Raw genomic sequence first — 14720 nt, forward strand, 5'->3', positions numbered from 1 at the left:
ATCTTCCACTGTTTGCAGTGTTGTTGCAGCTGTGTAAGTCCCAGGATATTAGAAAGACAAGGTAGATGAGGTAATATCTTTTATTGGACCAACTTCTGTTGGTGAAAAGACATGCTTTTGAGCTTACACAGCAGTCTTCAGGATCCGTGAAAAGTACTGAGTGTCACAGCTAAACACGAAGTGGAACAGATCGTTTAGGATAAGGAGTTAACACATATTGTAAAAAGCAACAGAGAGTCCTGTGGCATCTTTAAGACTAACAGATGTATCGGAGCATAAGCTTTCGTGGGTCTGACCAAGTGGGTATTCACCCACGAAAGCTTATGCTCCAATACATCTGTTAGTCTTAAAGGTGCCACAGGACTCTCTGTTGCTTTTTACAGATCCAGACTAATACGGCTACCCCTCTGATACTTGAAACATATTGTAAGAGACCAATCAAGGATCACCCACACTTACTTACACAGATCCAGTAACCACCCTGAACACACCAAGAAATCTCTTGTCTACAACCAGGAACTCAGAACATAATCCAAGGAAAAGTCTGAGATGCATACCTTAGCATACTTAAAACCACCTTCACCAAACAAAGACACTCCATCCAAGAAGTAGATTGCATCATGAAATGGGCACCCAAATACCTCGAATAAACCTGCCTTAATACAGAAAAAACAACAACCTCCAAATGCAACCCCCCTAGATACCACCTACCACCCACACTGGTATCATTAAACCCCAAATTCTTTCCTGAACCCCCTCTTCTGGCCTTCAAACAGCTCACCAAGCTCATCATTAGAAGCAAGCTCCCCACAGATCAGGACACACCAACTGAAAGTGGCACCAGACCCTATCAGAACAAGAGATGCAAAACCTGAAGACATATCTTTACGGTTCATATGATAACCCCCACAACACACTTTTCAAGATCCATGGGTCCTATACATGCCTATCACAACATGTGGTGCACCTCATCAAGTGCACTAAATGTCCTAACAACAACTATTTGGGTGAAAGAAGACAATCACTATCCTCTTGAACGAACTCACACAGAAAAATGATGAAAGACAAAAACACTGCATCACCTGTGGGCGAACCCTTTTCACAAAATGATCACTTCATATCTGACCTCTCAGTCCTTGTCCTCAAAGGAAGACTGCACATCATCTTAAAAAAATCAGTCTAGGAGCTTAAATTCATAACTTTGTGAGATACGACAAATCGTGGACTGAATAGAGACTCTGGATTTGTGGCCCATTACAACTATCCATAACCCACTAATTCCCTCTTTTGTCCTATGACAGCAGAGATGTTAACTGTCCACTTCACTTTGAATGATCTCTTACAATATGTGTTAAGTCCTTATGCTGAGCAATTTGGTCTACCTTGTATTTAGCTGTGACACTCTGAGTGCCTTTCCCAGACATGAAGAAGAGCTCTGTGTAAGCTCAAAATCATGTCTCTTTCACCAACAGAAGTTAGCCCAATAAAAGGTATTACCTTACCCATCCTGTCTTATTTATATTATTACACATTTTACTTGGTACTTATATATACAGAGCATCCGTTCCTAGCCTTAAAAACATATAGCATACTTTCTCATTAAATATGTTCACTTTATGGTCTTCTCAACAAGACCATTTTTATAGCCATGTTTGCACCTCTGTCATACCACACTACTGCCTCGCATCATTATTGGGGAGCACACCCTCTTTCAACAGTATTTGGTTATTTATTTCAATTTTATTTACATCTACACACACCCAAAAACATTTTCAGAAAGACGCACAGAAAGTGTACACCCAAGATACTGTTAAATAGACTAACTCCTACATTCTATTCAGCAAACATCATCTATAGTTTAGTAATCCCTGATTTTACAATCTAAAGCCTTGAACCTCCAAGCTGCTCCATATAAATGGAATCATCCATCCATGCAGAGTTGAAATGAAGTCAGTGTGGTTCTGTATGGCGACTGGAGCCTGACAATGCAAAGCCAGTTTGCAGGCTTGGCATCTAAGAGGGACACAAACAGAAGACACACTGAGATATCTAAATGCAGGAACACATTACTGGGTTTGGGTTTTTCCCCCAATTCTAAATCCTTTATTAGTGGCCCTCATAGAAAAAGCAAATTTTAAAGGAGATGTTGAATGAAAAGAGGGTCACAGTTTAATGAATGAGGATGGAAATGATGTTCGTGTAGACAATAGCGTGAAAAAAATGTATGGAGATAGGAGAAAGAAATGAAAGGGGCATTAAGAATGGTGCTCCACAACACTCAGTCATTACGCCTTAATCCTCCCAGTAAACTGTAGCCTTGTATTTTATTTAAAGTGAATTTAATAATGTTGTATTACACCACCATGGGGTTTGGCTCTGGTGGCTTCAGTTTCGAGCTCAACAAAGTGAAAGCCACTTCTGATACCTGCTTCAGATTCAGAGTGTCTAGGAACACACATACAAGTACACACAAGTACAAGATCTAGGCCATGTCTACACTAGCACTTACGTCAGCAAAACTTTTGTTGCTCAGGGGTGTGAAAAAACACACCCTTGAGTGACATAAGTTTTGCCAGCATAAGCGCTCATGCGCACAGCGCTATGTCGGTGGGAGATGCTCTCCCGCCAACATAGCTACTGCCACTCATTCAGCTGGTATTATGATGTTGACGGTAGACTCTTTCCCACTGGCATGATGCGGATACACAAGCACTCTTACAGCAGCAGAGCTGTATCAGTACTGCTATGCCACTGTACGCTTCTAAATATAGACATGGCTCTACTCTGTTTTACAAGTTTTATTAAAGTTACAATTAAGTTTATGATTACCCAAGCATTTAAAAATCCTATAAAGACCTATGCACAAGTTACAAATATAGTTATACTGACTTCCTTAACAATATTCTTAGGGTCTGATGGATGCCTTACCAATTAATCATCAGGAGAGGGATGATTCCTGCTAGCATTTTCCTGTAAATAATTAATTTTACCTAATTTGAGAGCCCTCCTTTATCTTGTGATTATGACTTCACTGACATTCTGTGCATTTGCACGGAGGTGTCCATTCACTTTTTCCTCATTTGTATTGTGTCCCCCAAGAATACTGGGGCACTCCATTTTTCATAGGTTCCTTTTATTCTCATTAGGAGTTACACAGATAGTGCACCCTGCGGTTAGAGCATGTGTTAGAAAAATGTGACTATCGGGTATCTTGTAATAAAAAGTTAATCTTGCCTTTAATTTTTCACAATATCACTCACTGGCAAATCTTTTCTCATAATTTTGTGGCATAATTCTTTGGTCACTTATGTCAAGGATTTCTTAAATCTATGGCCTAGTATTGCTAAACTGACATTTTACAGGCCTCAGCTTGTAGGTTTGCGATTCAGCCCTAAATACTTAGATACCTAATACACACTTATGTCTAAATACTAATCAATCTCATACGTCTATAATCCTACAACTTAAATCTATTTAGCATACAATGATTATATATGACATGACATGTTAGTTAATCATAACATCACACAATAAATGAATGATAAAATTAAGTAACTGGTTCCAATATGCTTTGAAAATTTCAAGGTAATTTACTGAAATCTTAATCAAAGATATGCTCAGCAGTTCTGGAGATGTGTTTCCCTCCTGCCCCCTGTATAGTCTGGGAGATGTATTGTTACAAATATACTAATCAAGTGATAGTATTTGCTTTCGATTCATGCGGATACATTCAAATATGTTTCAGCAGTCACAGTGCAAGAGGTGCACATTTTGAAGTATGCAAATCTCTACAGTATCAGAGGTCAGAGCTTGTTACTGAGACCCGTGTGTGCATGAGACCAGAGACATTGATATGATTGCCACGGTGCTTTTGAAAACATCGCCAGTGTGTTTTTAAAGGGGGGAAAAACAGACTTGCTAATATCAATTAGGTGAAGGAAAAAGTCAACCAGGAAGCATCATTCACTCCTTGAGCACATACGGAAATTGCCTTAGACCAAATCCACAAGAGATTACAAAGGCGAAACTGCAGATCATTATTAGTAGTGGAGAAGGTAGAACAAAGAACACTGCAGGTTTACCTCTCAGTGGAGGGAAAATACAAATTTACTGTAGTGTTTCAGCCTGAATACTCTAGATCCCAGTCCAAAACTTTGAGTCCTAAAACCTTCTTCAAATACTTCTTATTCAGAGAGGTACAGAAGGATATGATGCAGAATCATGTTCCTAAAATACCATTACACACTCTATAAAAATATGTTCCAATATTTGACTGAATGTAATAATAGCAAAAGTAATGTCTATGATGTAGCTAATCATTTAATTATAGATAAGTCATTTGTTGTGAGTCTATCTCAAAAGTGGAATACATATTACAGTTGGATACAGGCCTGAGCCATGGAGTTCAGATCTTGATCTGGATCTGAATTCAAACTGCCTATGTAGGTTAGAAGGAATGGGGATGGACAGACTTCAGATCTGGTGTCGCGGGTCAGATCTGTTACTGGTTGCAATAAAATAGAAAGAGCGCAAATATTTCTAAGTTTGATCCTGACTTACCACATTTGAATCTAGGTTGAGGACCTGATTTCTAGCTTCTTAACCTTTCAAAGTTTGCAAGTGTTCAGACTAAGGTTTTGTGGAAATAGAATTTCTGATAATAAATATCCAAAATTAAGTTTCCTTACTGCTAGCTGAACTGAAGATAAGGACTTTAATGCAGCCCGAAGATCTATCCTTGAGTAATGATGGTTGATACTATAGAATCCTAAATTATTTTTAAAATTACCTTGTGCATTTTAAAATGTATGGCCTACAATGTTAACTGCAGTGCTTTGTCACTGCACAAAGTATTTTCTTCTTTTCATTAAAAATGTGTCTTTTCCATTCTCCAAGAACTCAATTGTTAAGGAACAACCATCCTGCCTGGTATTTCAAGATAAATGCTGCTACCCATGCTGTGGTTATGATTCTCATCCAAAGCAGTGGTGCAAGATATCAAACTACAGTCTGTTTAATTTGATAGGATTTACTTGGAAGCCCACTACTACACTCCTGAAGCTGCCATCAGACCTTACATCAAAGCAGTAAAACAGTCACTGAAAAATACTGAAATATCGAAGTAGAGCAAAGCTTTTAGGAATGAATGGTCTTTAAACTATCAGTTACTGAATAGAAAGATTATGCAAGTATTAAGAATTATTTATATAGAAATACAAAACCGTAATAAAACTCTTTAAAAATCTATTTCCTGGGATATGAATGTCCGTTGCCTACCTCACACTGAAAAACCTCCTCATTACCACAACCACTGGAAGGTGTTTACTGTTAAACAAAAGAAACTTACCCAGGCTCAGGCCAATTTCTGCCCTCAGCTATATCATCATAAATCTTGGGGAAGTGGAAAGGAATTGCTCATGCATATCTAAGGGCACAATTTGGTTTTGCTGCTTAAATTGCAATGGAAACAAATATTTTAACAATTCACTCACCGTTTGGTCACATCAGGATATTTTGGCTCTTCTTTTTTCTTTGCTTCCCCAGGTGGTTCTATGGGTGTAAGTACTACGGCAGCACAGGAGACTATGGACTGATATGAATCTTCCCGGCAAACTGTGAAGATAAAATACTTTGAGTATTACAAAGCAGACTCGATGTCAATTTAAAATTTATATAATCATCAATTGACATTCACAATATGATGAAAAAAAGAAACACCACAACACTACATTGCATACCTGACTACACAGCATCTCAATATAAGGGTTATTGTAATGAGCCCCACCCAGCATAGACACACTGATGCTACAAGATCACTTTAAGTCAGCGATGGGGTAGCGTTTCAAGGAAAGGGTTATGGCAGGCTTAGAACCTAGAACTAATTGGTATATGGGCTTGATCCAGCACCCATTAAGTCTTTCCATTGAATGCAGTAGGTTTTGGATCAGGCCCTCCAATACATCCTTGTGGGCTACCTAATTTATCTTCATTGCTGAGCTTCTCAGGAGTAATGGAGCAAAACTCTTGTGACCAATTTGCATGGAAACAAGCCACTGAGAATATATTTATGATCCTATTGGTGGGATATGCCAATATTTTATTGTCTGTGAAAAGTTCTCCGAAATTTTGCTACCTGTTTATCAAGGAGTCTCTCTTTGTTCTGGCATTCTCATCATCTAGGGGTTCCCACAGATTATTTTCTATATTGTTATTCAACATAAACTGTCCACTCTTGCTTTACAATATTCTCATGGAAAATCCATGACTGTTGTGAAATTCAGCATGTATTTAATCAAGTAACACATAATAGTCAATATTAAAAATAATTATAAGGCATTGTAAGTGTGTTTCAAAAAGAATAAATTCTTCATTTTAATGAATACATTTGCAATTAAACATGGGCTGGCCTCAACCTGAGCCAAGTGGCCAAAGGTCATTCTACGTCATTCTGCCTCTGTTACCCCTCTCTTCGGGGCCGTTTACAAACTGATTGTCCACACGTAGTTCAAACAAGCTCTCTCTTGGAGTCTACTTTATTGAGTCCTCTGGTCCTTTAGGCCAGTGGTCTCCAAACTTTTTTGATAGCGCACCCCTATCAGTAAAAAAATGTTGAGCACGCACCCCCTGCTGCGCCAAAGCAAAAAAACCAAAAACAAAAACAAAACAAAACTGCCGCGCATCCCCAAGGATCCTCTTGCGCACCCCACTTTGGAGACCGCTGCTCTAGGCCTTAAGGCCAGTTCACTGTCTGCCTGCTGATTAACAAAGCACAAGCTCATGCAGTCTTTGGCCCAGCTGGCCATCACAAGTCTCTTCCCTGCTTGGACAGGGTCTCCCCGAGGCCTCCCTGCCTGAAGAGCCTTCTCCCACTCTCTCCTGCTTCTTCAGCTTTTTCCCTGCTGATTCAGGATCTGCAGAAGCCTTCTTGCTCCCGGCAGTATCTACAGCCATAGCTGCAATCTCCTTGTCTTCCCACCTTTACTGCCACTTCCTGCATTGTTTTTTACATGCGGATCACTTGATGCAACCCAGGTGTGTGTCATCCTGTAACCAGGGCTGGCTTATCCCACGGTCTCCAGCCCATGAGCATCCATCCCTTTGTGATGTAATGAGCGAAAAGCTTTGTTCTCTCATTCTCTGCCTTTTATAATCTTCCCCGGCTCTAGTGGCTAGATTGTTACCTCAAAATCCAGTCCAATTAAGGGACAGTGGATAGTGAATAACTGTGCTGGCCCAGGAGCAGGACAGGGACCTAACTGTGATTCTGAGAATAACAATTTGGATGCCTTATTTCATGGTGGAAGTAGGCTGCATCCAGGGCCGGCGCAACCCATTAGGCAACCTAGGCGGTCGCCTAGGGCACTAAAATTTGGGGGGCGGCGACCGCGGCGGTATTTCGGCGGCGGGAACTTCCGCTGCCTCTGCGGGGGCGGCATTTCGGGGCGGGACCTTCCGCCGCCTAGGGCGGCAGAAAAGCTGGCGGCGCTCTTGGCTGCATCAATCCCTTTTCTGCCACAGATGACTGCCACCTCCACCATGGCTCCATGATGGGATGGGACAGGAGCGCATGGTGCAGAGTCTTGGCTCCACCCTTTCATCTGTGCAGGAAGAGGAATAGCAGCTCTCCCCCATGCAGATGGTCTGGCAATGTGGGTAAACCACACAGAGGAATAAGGGGGATATTTACTGTCTTGTGCAGGCATGCAGCAGGGCTCATGACTTTCCTGAGTGATTAAACTGAACAGTACAGATGGCCCAGGCATGGGGAGAAATCCATGAGGTGTTGACAGGAAGAGAAGCTGTACATTAATCCTTTAGTGGAATTCAGGTAACTATTTTTGAATACACTTGACATCTTCCTGGATTTTTTATCCTTATATAATAAAATATTTGTGTCCCTTCTTGAGTCTGTCTAAACTACTGGAAACATAAACAGAACTAGTTTATAAAATGTCACTTCCATCTCTTCTTTAAAAGTGATGTCTATAACCTAGTCACTATCCTATATATTGACCAACAAAAGAAGGCTGACTCCAAAGACAAGTTGCAGCCTATACTTCTCTAGATACTTTATTTTATATCTGGGATATAAACTATAGCTACGTACGTATAAACAAAGAGGCAAATATTGTGTGTGTGTGCACCTGTGCACTGCCAAATGCCCTCTCCAATACACATGCAAAAATAGGACAGTACTGGACCAAGCAACCATCTTTTGCTCTTATTTTATAACAGTAGACTGGGTGCCCTTCCAACAGCTATAGTTTCACACTGTCATCTTGCAACTTGCAGAGTGAACATCCAGAGCTATCTGATCCCTATCTAAAGAACCTGCAGAGGATATTCTGCCTGATAATCTTGATCAATTAGTGTTTTCTTATTCAAATAACCTTTTCCAGAAGAAGTTCATATGAGCGGACCAACTCCTGAAATCTGACTACTTTAGTTTAGTAGGCAAGTGGTTTGCTGTGGTAGAATAACCCCCTTACACATATGGTTAAAGGTGAAGGTGAAGCCTCCTTAACCCTGCAGAGGTTTATTTGCCTGATCAAAATTTATTCTGAGTTTGGGACATTTGATCAACTGTTTCTTCTCCTTCCAACTTCACGCAGAGATGCAATGTTGGCATCGTTTCTCAAAGCAACTACATCACTACCTTGCTATCTTGAATCTCTGCACACCCAGCAGTACATCATTATGGTACAGGGTAATTAACTAAAATGTCATGAAAAGATGGCAACAAGAAGCAATATTCATATCCTCTCCTCTTATTATCTGTTCATAAATTTCATTACAGAAATAAGAATATGCCTGACTGCAGGCTATCAGCTTTCAATAAGACTAATGGTGAAAGACTGCGTACTTTTTGAGGACATTTTGCTTTCACATTTTCCACTTCTTGTTTTCCTCTAACAAAGTCCCCCTCCCCCCCCCCCGCCCTATATGTACTGCTAGCATAAACAATCATCGGTGTAATAATTTTATATAGTACCTTTTATCCTGAAGGATCCCAAAACACTTACAAACCTCAAGGGGTTTGTATACATATAGAGATTTAGCTGTCAGTTAAATATAGCCACTTCTGGGGTGAAACAAAATCTCTTTGCAGCACACTGGGATGTTACACAAGTTAAAACATTTCCAACTGAAACTGCAGGAAGAATTTAGGTAAACAAAATATAATTACCTGAGTTGAAATTTAGCCAGAACACCCCAGTATAAATGCCCTCTCACTCTATTATTAAATTATTTGTTAAAGTAATTGCTTTATTTCGTTCTATTGTCGTACTGAGTTTTGTTTTTGCATGTATTACTGTATTTTATGATGTAGATTTAGGATATGCTATTTTTGAAGCTGGAAACAGTTCTATCAAATTATTTATGCATATATGCTTCAATGTTTATTCCCCTCTGTATGTTATGGTTCACTAGCCCTTACTAATGATACTTTTTTCATGTTCTTGATACTGTTCTTGTTGGATTTGGTATAGAGATAAATTTGTGAAATACTTACTTATTTTCAATTCAAATACTGATTCCAATTTGTACCACACCACATGAGTAACAAGTAAGGGCTTCCTGCCATCCATGAATAAGAAATATACCCATCGTCAAAAGTAGATGATTAGATTTAATATATTTCACTTCACTTATTATCAGCAAATAAGCGGGGCAGTAATAAATTCAGATACTTACACGTTTGAAAAAAACAGTGAAATGTAGTGTCTGAATTTCCAAGCTCATGTACAGTTTTGGCTCATTGCCTAACTACGAGTAAGGTTCTATTCAACATGTGTACAGTATCAGACTCTGGCCCAATGGGAGTAATATACAGAGTAGCACTACTTCTGCCATATGTGGTGATTTTTTTCAACACCACATGTTTGTGTTACTATACTAATCACTAACTTGCTTCACAAGAGCTAGCCCTGGCCCTCTAAACAGAAATATTTAATATGAAATCTGAGATCCAGTTTTGCTCAATTTGTAGGATAGAAAAGATAATTGCTCTTTTAATTGCCTGCTAAATGCCAGGAAAGTGGTAACAAAATATGTGAAGGACATGCAAACTTTGTGGTTGGATTGGCACTAGATGTCTCATTAGCACATGTGCTTTTGCAAACCTCCAGAATTGGTTTGTCCTTGAAACCCATTCATTACAACAACTGAGCACGAAATCAGAGTTAAAGTATATAAGCAACTAATTTTATACGCTACATAACAATTCCTTTTGCTGTCAGAAACAGTAATATTTATTACCACAGAAATGCATTAGAAATTGAAAAACTTCTGGCAAAATATCTTGTAAGTCACATACAAATGAGACAGTACTTTCTAAAAATGTTCTCTCCTTTTTTTCATAGTACAAGGACAGCTCTTGTAAACAAACTCATAATGACTGCAAAATAAAGAAAATAATGAGAAGAGCCTGGCTCCTCTTTATGGTCATTTAGGGTATGTCTACATTGCAATTAGACTCCTGCAACTGGCCCACACCAGCTCACTTGGGCTATGATGTAGGTGTTCAGACTCAGGCTGCAGCCCGAGCTCCGGGACCCTCCTACCTCACAGGGTCTTAGAGCCTGTGCTCCAGCCCAAGCTCAAATGTCTACACCACAATTAAGCAGCCCCTTAGCCTGAGTCCCATGAGTCCAAGTCAGCTGGGCTGGCCAGCCGCAGGTCTTTAATTGCAATGTACATATATCCCCTGAAAAATATTAATGTACTTATTTTATAATAAGGAGCTTATATATATATATGATAACCTCCCTATGAATATATGTCCACAGATTACTGAAACAGGAAAATACAGTCATTTCATGTCATGTACATCTCTTCTAACATTCTTCAACTTGTGCTGTAATGAAGTACTTACAGTTTTGTTGTAACCCCTGAAATTTCCTTTCAAATCTTGGGCCAGGTCACCACTATAATTTTACATCGGTATAATTACATTACTCAGGGGTATGAAAAATCCACACACCCCAAGGTCACTGTTATAGTGACCTAACCCCTGATGTAGACAGCACTATGTTGACAGGAAGACTTCTGTTGACATAGCTACCACCTTTTACAGAGGTAGATGAACTATGCCACTTCACTGAAGCATTTTAAGTGTAGACCTTGCCCTTGATGTTTAACGAGTAGCTCAGATATTTACTACTAGCTATTCCTGGCTCAGGTCAATCCTGGTTGGTTTATGTACACCCAGAAGATAATGTATTACCAGAGGAATATATTGTCTTTTCTTTTCAAGAACAACGAGAATTACTAACGTATCAAGTTTCTCTTAATTCAGGTCATTAACTTTATTAATACAGAAGTTTTAACTCCCCTACTTAATAATACAAATGGCCAGGAGTCATTAACATCTGACAGCTGTTCAATAACCTGTGTGAAAGTAGTGGCCTCAGTCCAGCTCCCAGTAGAAAGGTATCCAACAAAACAAAAACCACTACAAAAGGTACTAATTGGCATCATAGTTGGGATAATTGAATCATCATTAACTGGTCATAGAGGGTGAAATACACTCTCACTGCCAGAGATGGTTCCTCCAAGGAAACACTAAAGCATATCAGTGGGACAGTACTCGGCAAGCTTATGCTGCCAAATATGATCTAACTAGTCTGAGGATAAACAGAGGGCTACCGTTCACAAATGCTAGATTCATTATAAACAGTTTTTAATATTAGAAAAGAGGCAGAATCAGGTTAGCATTGCTCAACAAAAAAATATGCTCCCTTGATACAAGAAACCAAGGGGTCTTTTCATGAAACTAATAGCAAGTATTACATATTTAGAAGACAAAGGAAAATTTTCAAACAATGTGTAGCTAACCTAGGAGATTCTGTGCAGGGGATCAGCGCCAAATAAGAGGTGCTGGATTTAAAAGCGCTAGATAATTAAAAGCATTGCACATGATGCATGCTAAAGCATGAATAATCAAGTATCATGGTTTGGAACATACACTGATTGCAGAGAGGTCCGGAAAGAATCCTTCAACCTCGATATCCACACAACAGGCTAGGTGCACTATATTGATTGATAACTTTTCCCTGAAACATCACGCATGGGTCACTGCCGAAGACAGGCCACTGAACTATCAGGAACAATGTTTGAATCCAGCATGGAAAATCCTATGTGCCTGTTTATTACAGAATGAAGCAAAACAGGGACCCCAACTATCCCTGACTGTGGCCCCTAGGGGCCACCACAATACAAGTATTAATAATACAGCTTCTTCACTATTTTTCCCCCCCCAGTCATGGTAAGACTCAGGAAAGGACCTTAATATTTGAGCCTACTGAATGTATATATAATTAAAGATAGGTAAGAGCTGTAACACCTCAGGCTACTAACCACTGATTATTCAACGCAGCAACTCAGACTGATGTTCAGAGCTTAACTAATACCATCGAGAATGAGAGATTTTTGCTACTCATTAAAGTGATAAGTCCATTTATATATGTATACTTTCTGTGATGCTCACCACTTTCATTCCACATAAAGCTTCACCCCCATCTCTTTGCCTCTTATTAAATCCCCCCCGTTTATAGTCTCTGTGGGGGCAATATATGCTTGCCTGGCCAAATTTCTCTATACAACAACCAGTAAAAGAAACCTGCAAACCTAATGAATGCTGAATACCACGAGAACAAGACGCAGAGACATCACGCTAGGGTTACCGTATGTCCGCGTTTTCCCAGATATTTCCTCTTTTTTTGATCCTCCACCCTCTCTCCAGGTGAATTTTTCAAATAAGAGGAAATGTCTGGGATTTTTGCAGAGCAGACATTGCGGCTCAGAAAAAAGCTGGCTCCATGTCTCAACTGGTCCCTTTCCAGCAGCCACAGCTGCCGGATCCTACCCACCCAGGCCCCGGCTCCCAGCCCTGAGAAGGGGGCGAGGCAGGAAAGCGCTGATGGACAGCTGGCTCTGCGTCCTGGGCCTGCCACCATGACAGGGAGTGACACTGCCCCCCACCTCGAGAGTGAGGCCATGGGTACCCCCCTCCAGTACCCTCAGGTCCCCCTCGAAGTATACACACATCCCTCCAACACCCAGCAAAAAACCCCTCCAGCACCCCTCAACTGTCTGCCCCCACCATTCCCACCGACCCTCCCAGTAGTGTCCTCTTTTTGGGAACCTGAAAGATGATAACCCTACATCACACCACCCTTCACCTACCCTGTGGAATGTTGGTCTGAAATGTGGGGAATGCAGTTCCAAAGCCGTTTTGGTTCCCCTCTTAATGCACTTCTTTTTATGAAGTGAGGAATGGGGGCATGAAGGGAATTTTAATCGGGTAAGCTTTCTGTTATTCCAAAATAATCTGGAAGTGTTACCCTTCCTCTCTGATGAAAGTGATTCCTTATTTTCAAAAAGTGTAACTATCAAGTACAGAACACATGTATACTAATCGCCAAGTGCACGTGCTCCATTTAGCTGTCTGATGAAAAGTAAACGCCAGGGAATATATTGCTGCAGCTCAGTGGTGGCATCTGGCAGGGCTCCTGCCCTTTTTTCAAGATGAACAGGATAAAGATCCACCCTGGTCCTCCCCACTTGTAGGGTCACTCTGGGCTACAGGAGAAAGACACTTTCCTGAGGCCTATGGGAAAGGGGCTAAATTGGTATCTAGATTAACAGATGTGTCTCTAACATTTGATTGATGTTATTTTGCAATTGCGAAACAGGCTGCAATCGTATAATTAAAAACTCGATTGTAATGCATATGCACGAGAAAGAAGAGTTGAGGTTGGATGCACCAAGAGAGAAGTTATAAATAGCAAAAGAATATGAACGATAGTCCTTAAATTTATACCATGCTAGTGTGTGCTTGAAGAAAGACCAAAAGGGACTGTGCCACTTTGTTATTAGTATAGTTGGAAGGAATTATATGAATAATTGCTATGCTTTCTACCATCAATAGGGTATATGATACGCAAGCAGAATGACACAGGATCGTTGTTCCTAAAATTCAGATGGGGAGCTACTGCATTTTTTTTTCCACTTGAATTATTCAGTTACTGAGGAGTAGGAATGAAAAGCATTGGGGGGAGCATTTAAAAGAAGCAATCCTGGCCACCCGACCAGGAGCTGTTGGTATTAGAGTAATTTCATAAGAGATGAGCTTGTGACCCCAAGTAGTCTGTTAATTCTGGCAACCCTGATAAGAACTGTGGTTAATTTATTCAATGAAGCGCTTTGTTGATTAACATTTCTTTAATTAGAAGAAAAGCTATGCTAATTCAATCTGTCTCTTGTTAGTTCTTTTCACCAAAGAAAACCTGAACTCTATAACTAAAATGTTAAATAACAGGGTGAACCTCAAACATTTTGGATTTTCATTTGTATAGACCGGGGTGGCCAAACCTATTGACCTTCCGAGGCACACCTACCAGGGCTTGGGGCTTCAGCACCGCAGGAGGCACCTGCCTGGGGCTTGGATCTTCAGCCTTGCTCTTGCTGAAGCCCCGAGCACCAGCTCATGCACTCTGTGGGGCTGAAGCCTCAAGACACCCAACCCCACTGGGCAGAAGCCCCTACCCTACCATCCCACTGCAAAACTGAGGTCCTAAACTCCTCTCCACCCCAGTCTGGTAGGTGGAGAATGGGGCGTTGGGGTCCACAAGCCACACTTGAACTGTAAAAGAGCTTCATGTGGCTCGCGAGCCACGCTTTGGCCACGCCTGGTATAGACACTCAAAATGATGCTC

General features: G+C 40.6%; 1 protein-coding gene across 12 annotated transcripts in view; it reads right to left on the reverse strand.

Annotated features, from left to right (window-relative positions):
* CCSER1 (coiled-coil serine rich protein 1) overlaps positions 1–14720 on the reverse strand; it is a 1147114-nt gene that overhangs the window by 794246 nt on the left and 338148 nt on the right. For all 12 annotated transcript variants that reach the window (XR_006175923.2, XM_065596098.1, XM_065596097.1 and 9 more), the window contains one exon: positions 5493–5613. Coding sequence is in view for 11 of the 12 variants with exons in the window: in XM_065596098.1 (XP_065452170.1) it covers positions 5493–5613 (121 nt within the window). In the remaining variant the exon portion in view is untranslated. The remainder of the gene's footprint in view (positions 1–5492; positions 5614–14720) is intronic.

Source organism: Chrysemys picta, chromosome 5, assembly GCF_011386835.1.
Source record: "Chrysemys picta bellii isolate R12L10 chromosome 5, ASM1138683v2, whole genome shotgun sequence".
NCBI classification, from domain to species: Eukaryota; Metazoa; Chordata; order Testudines; family Emydidae; genus Chrysemys; species Chrysemys picta.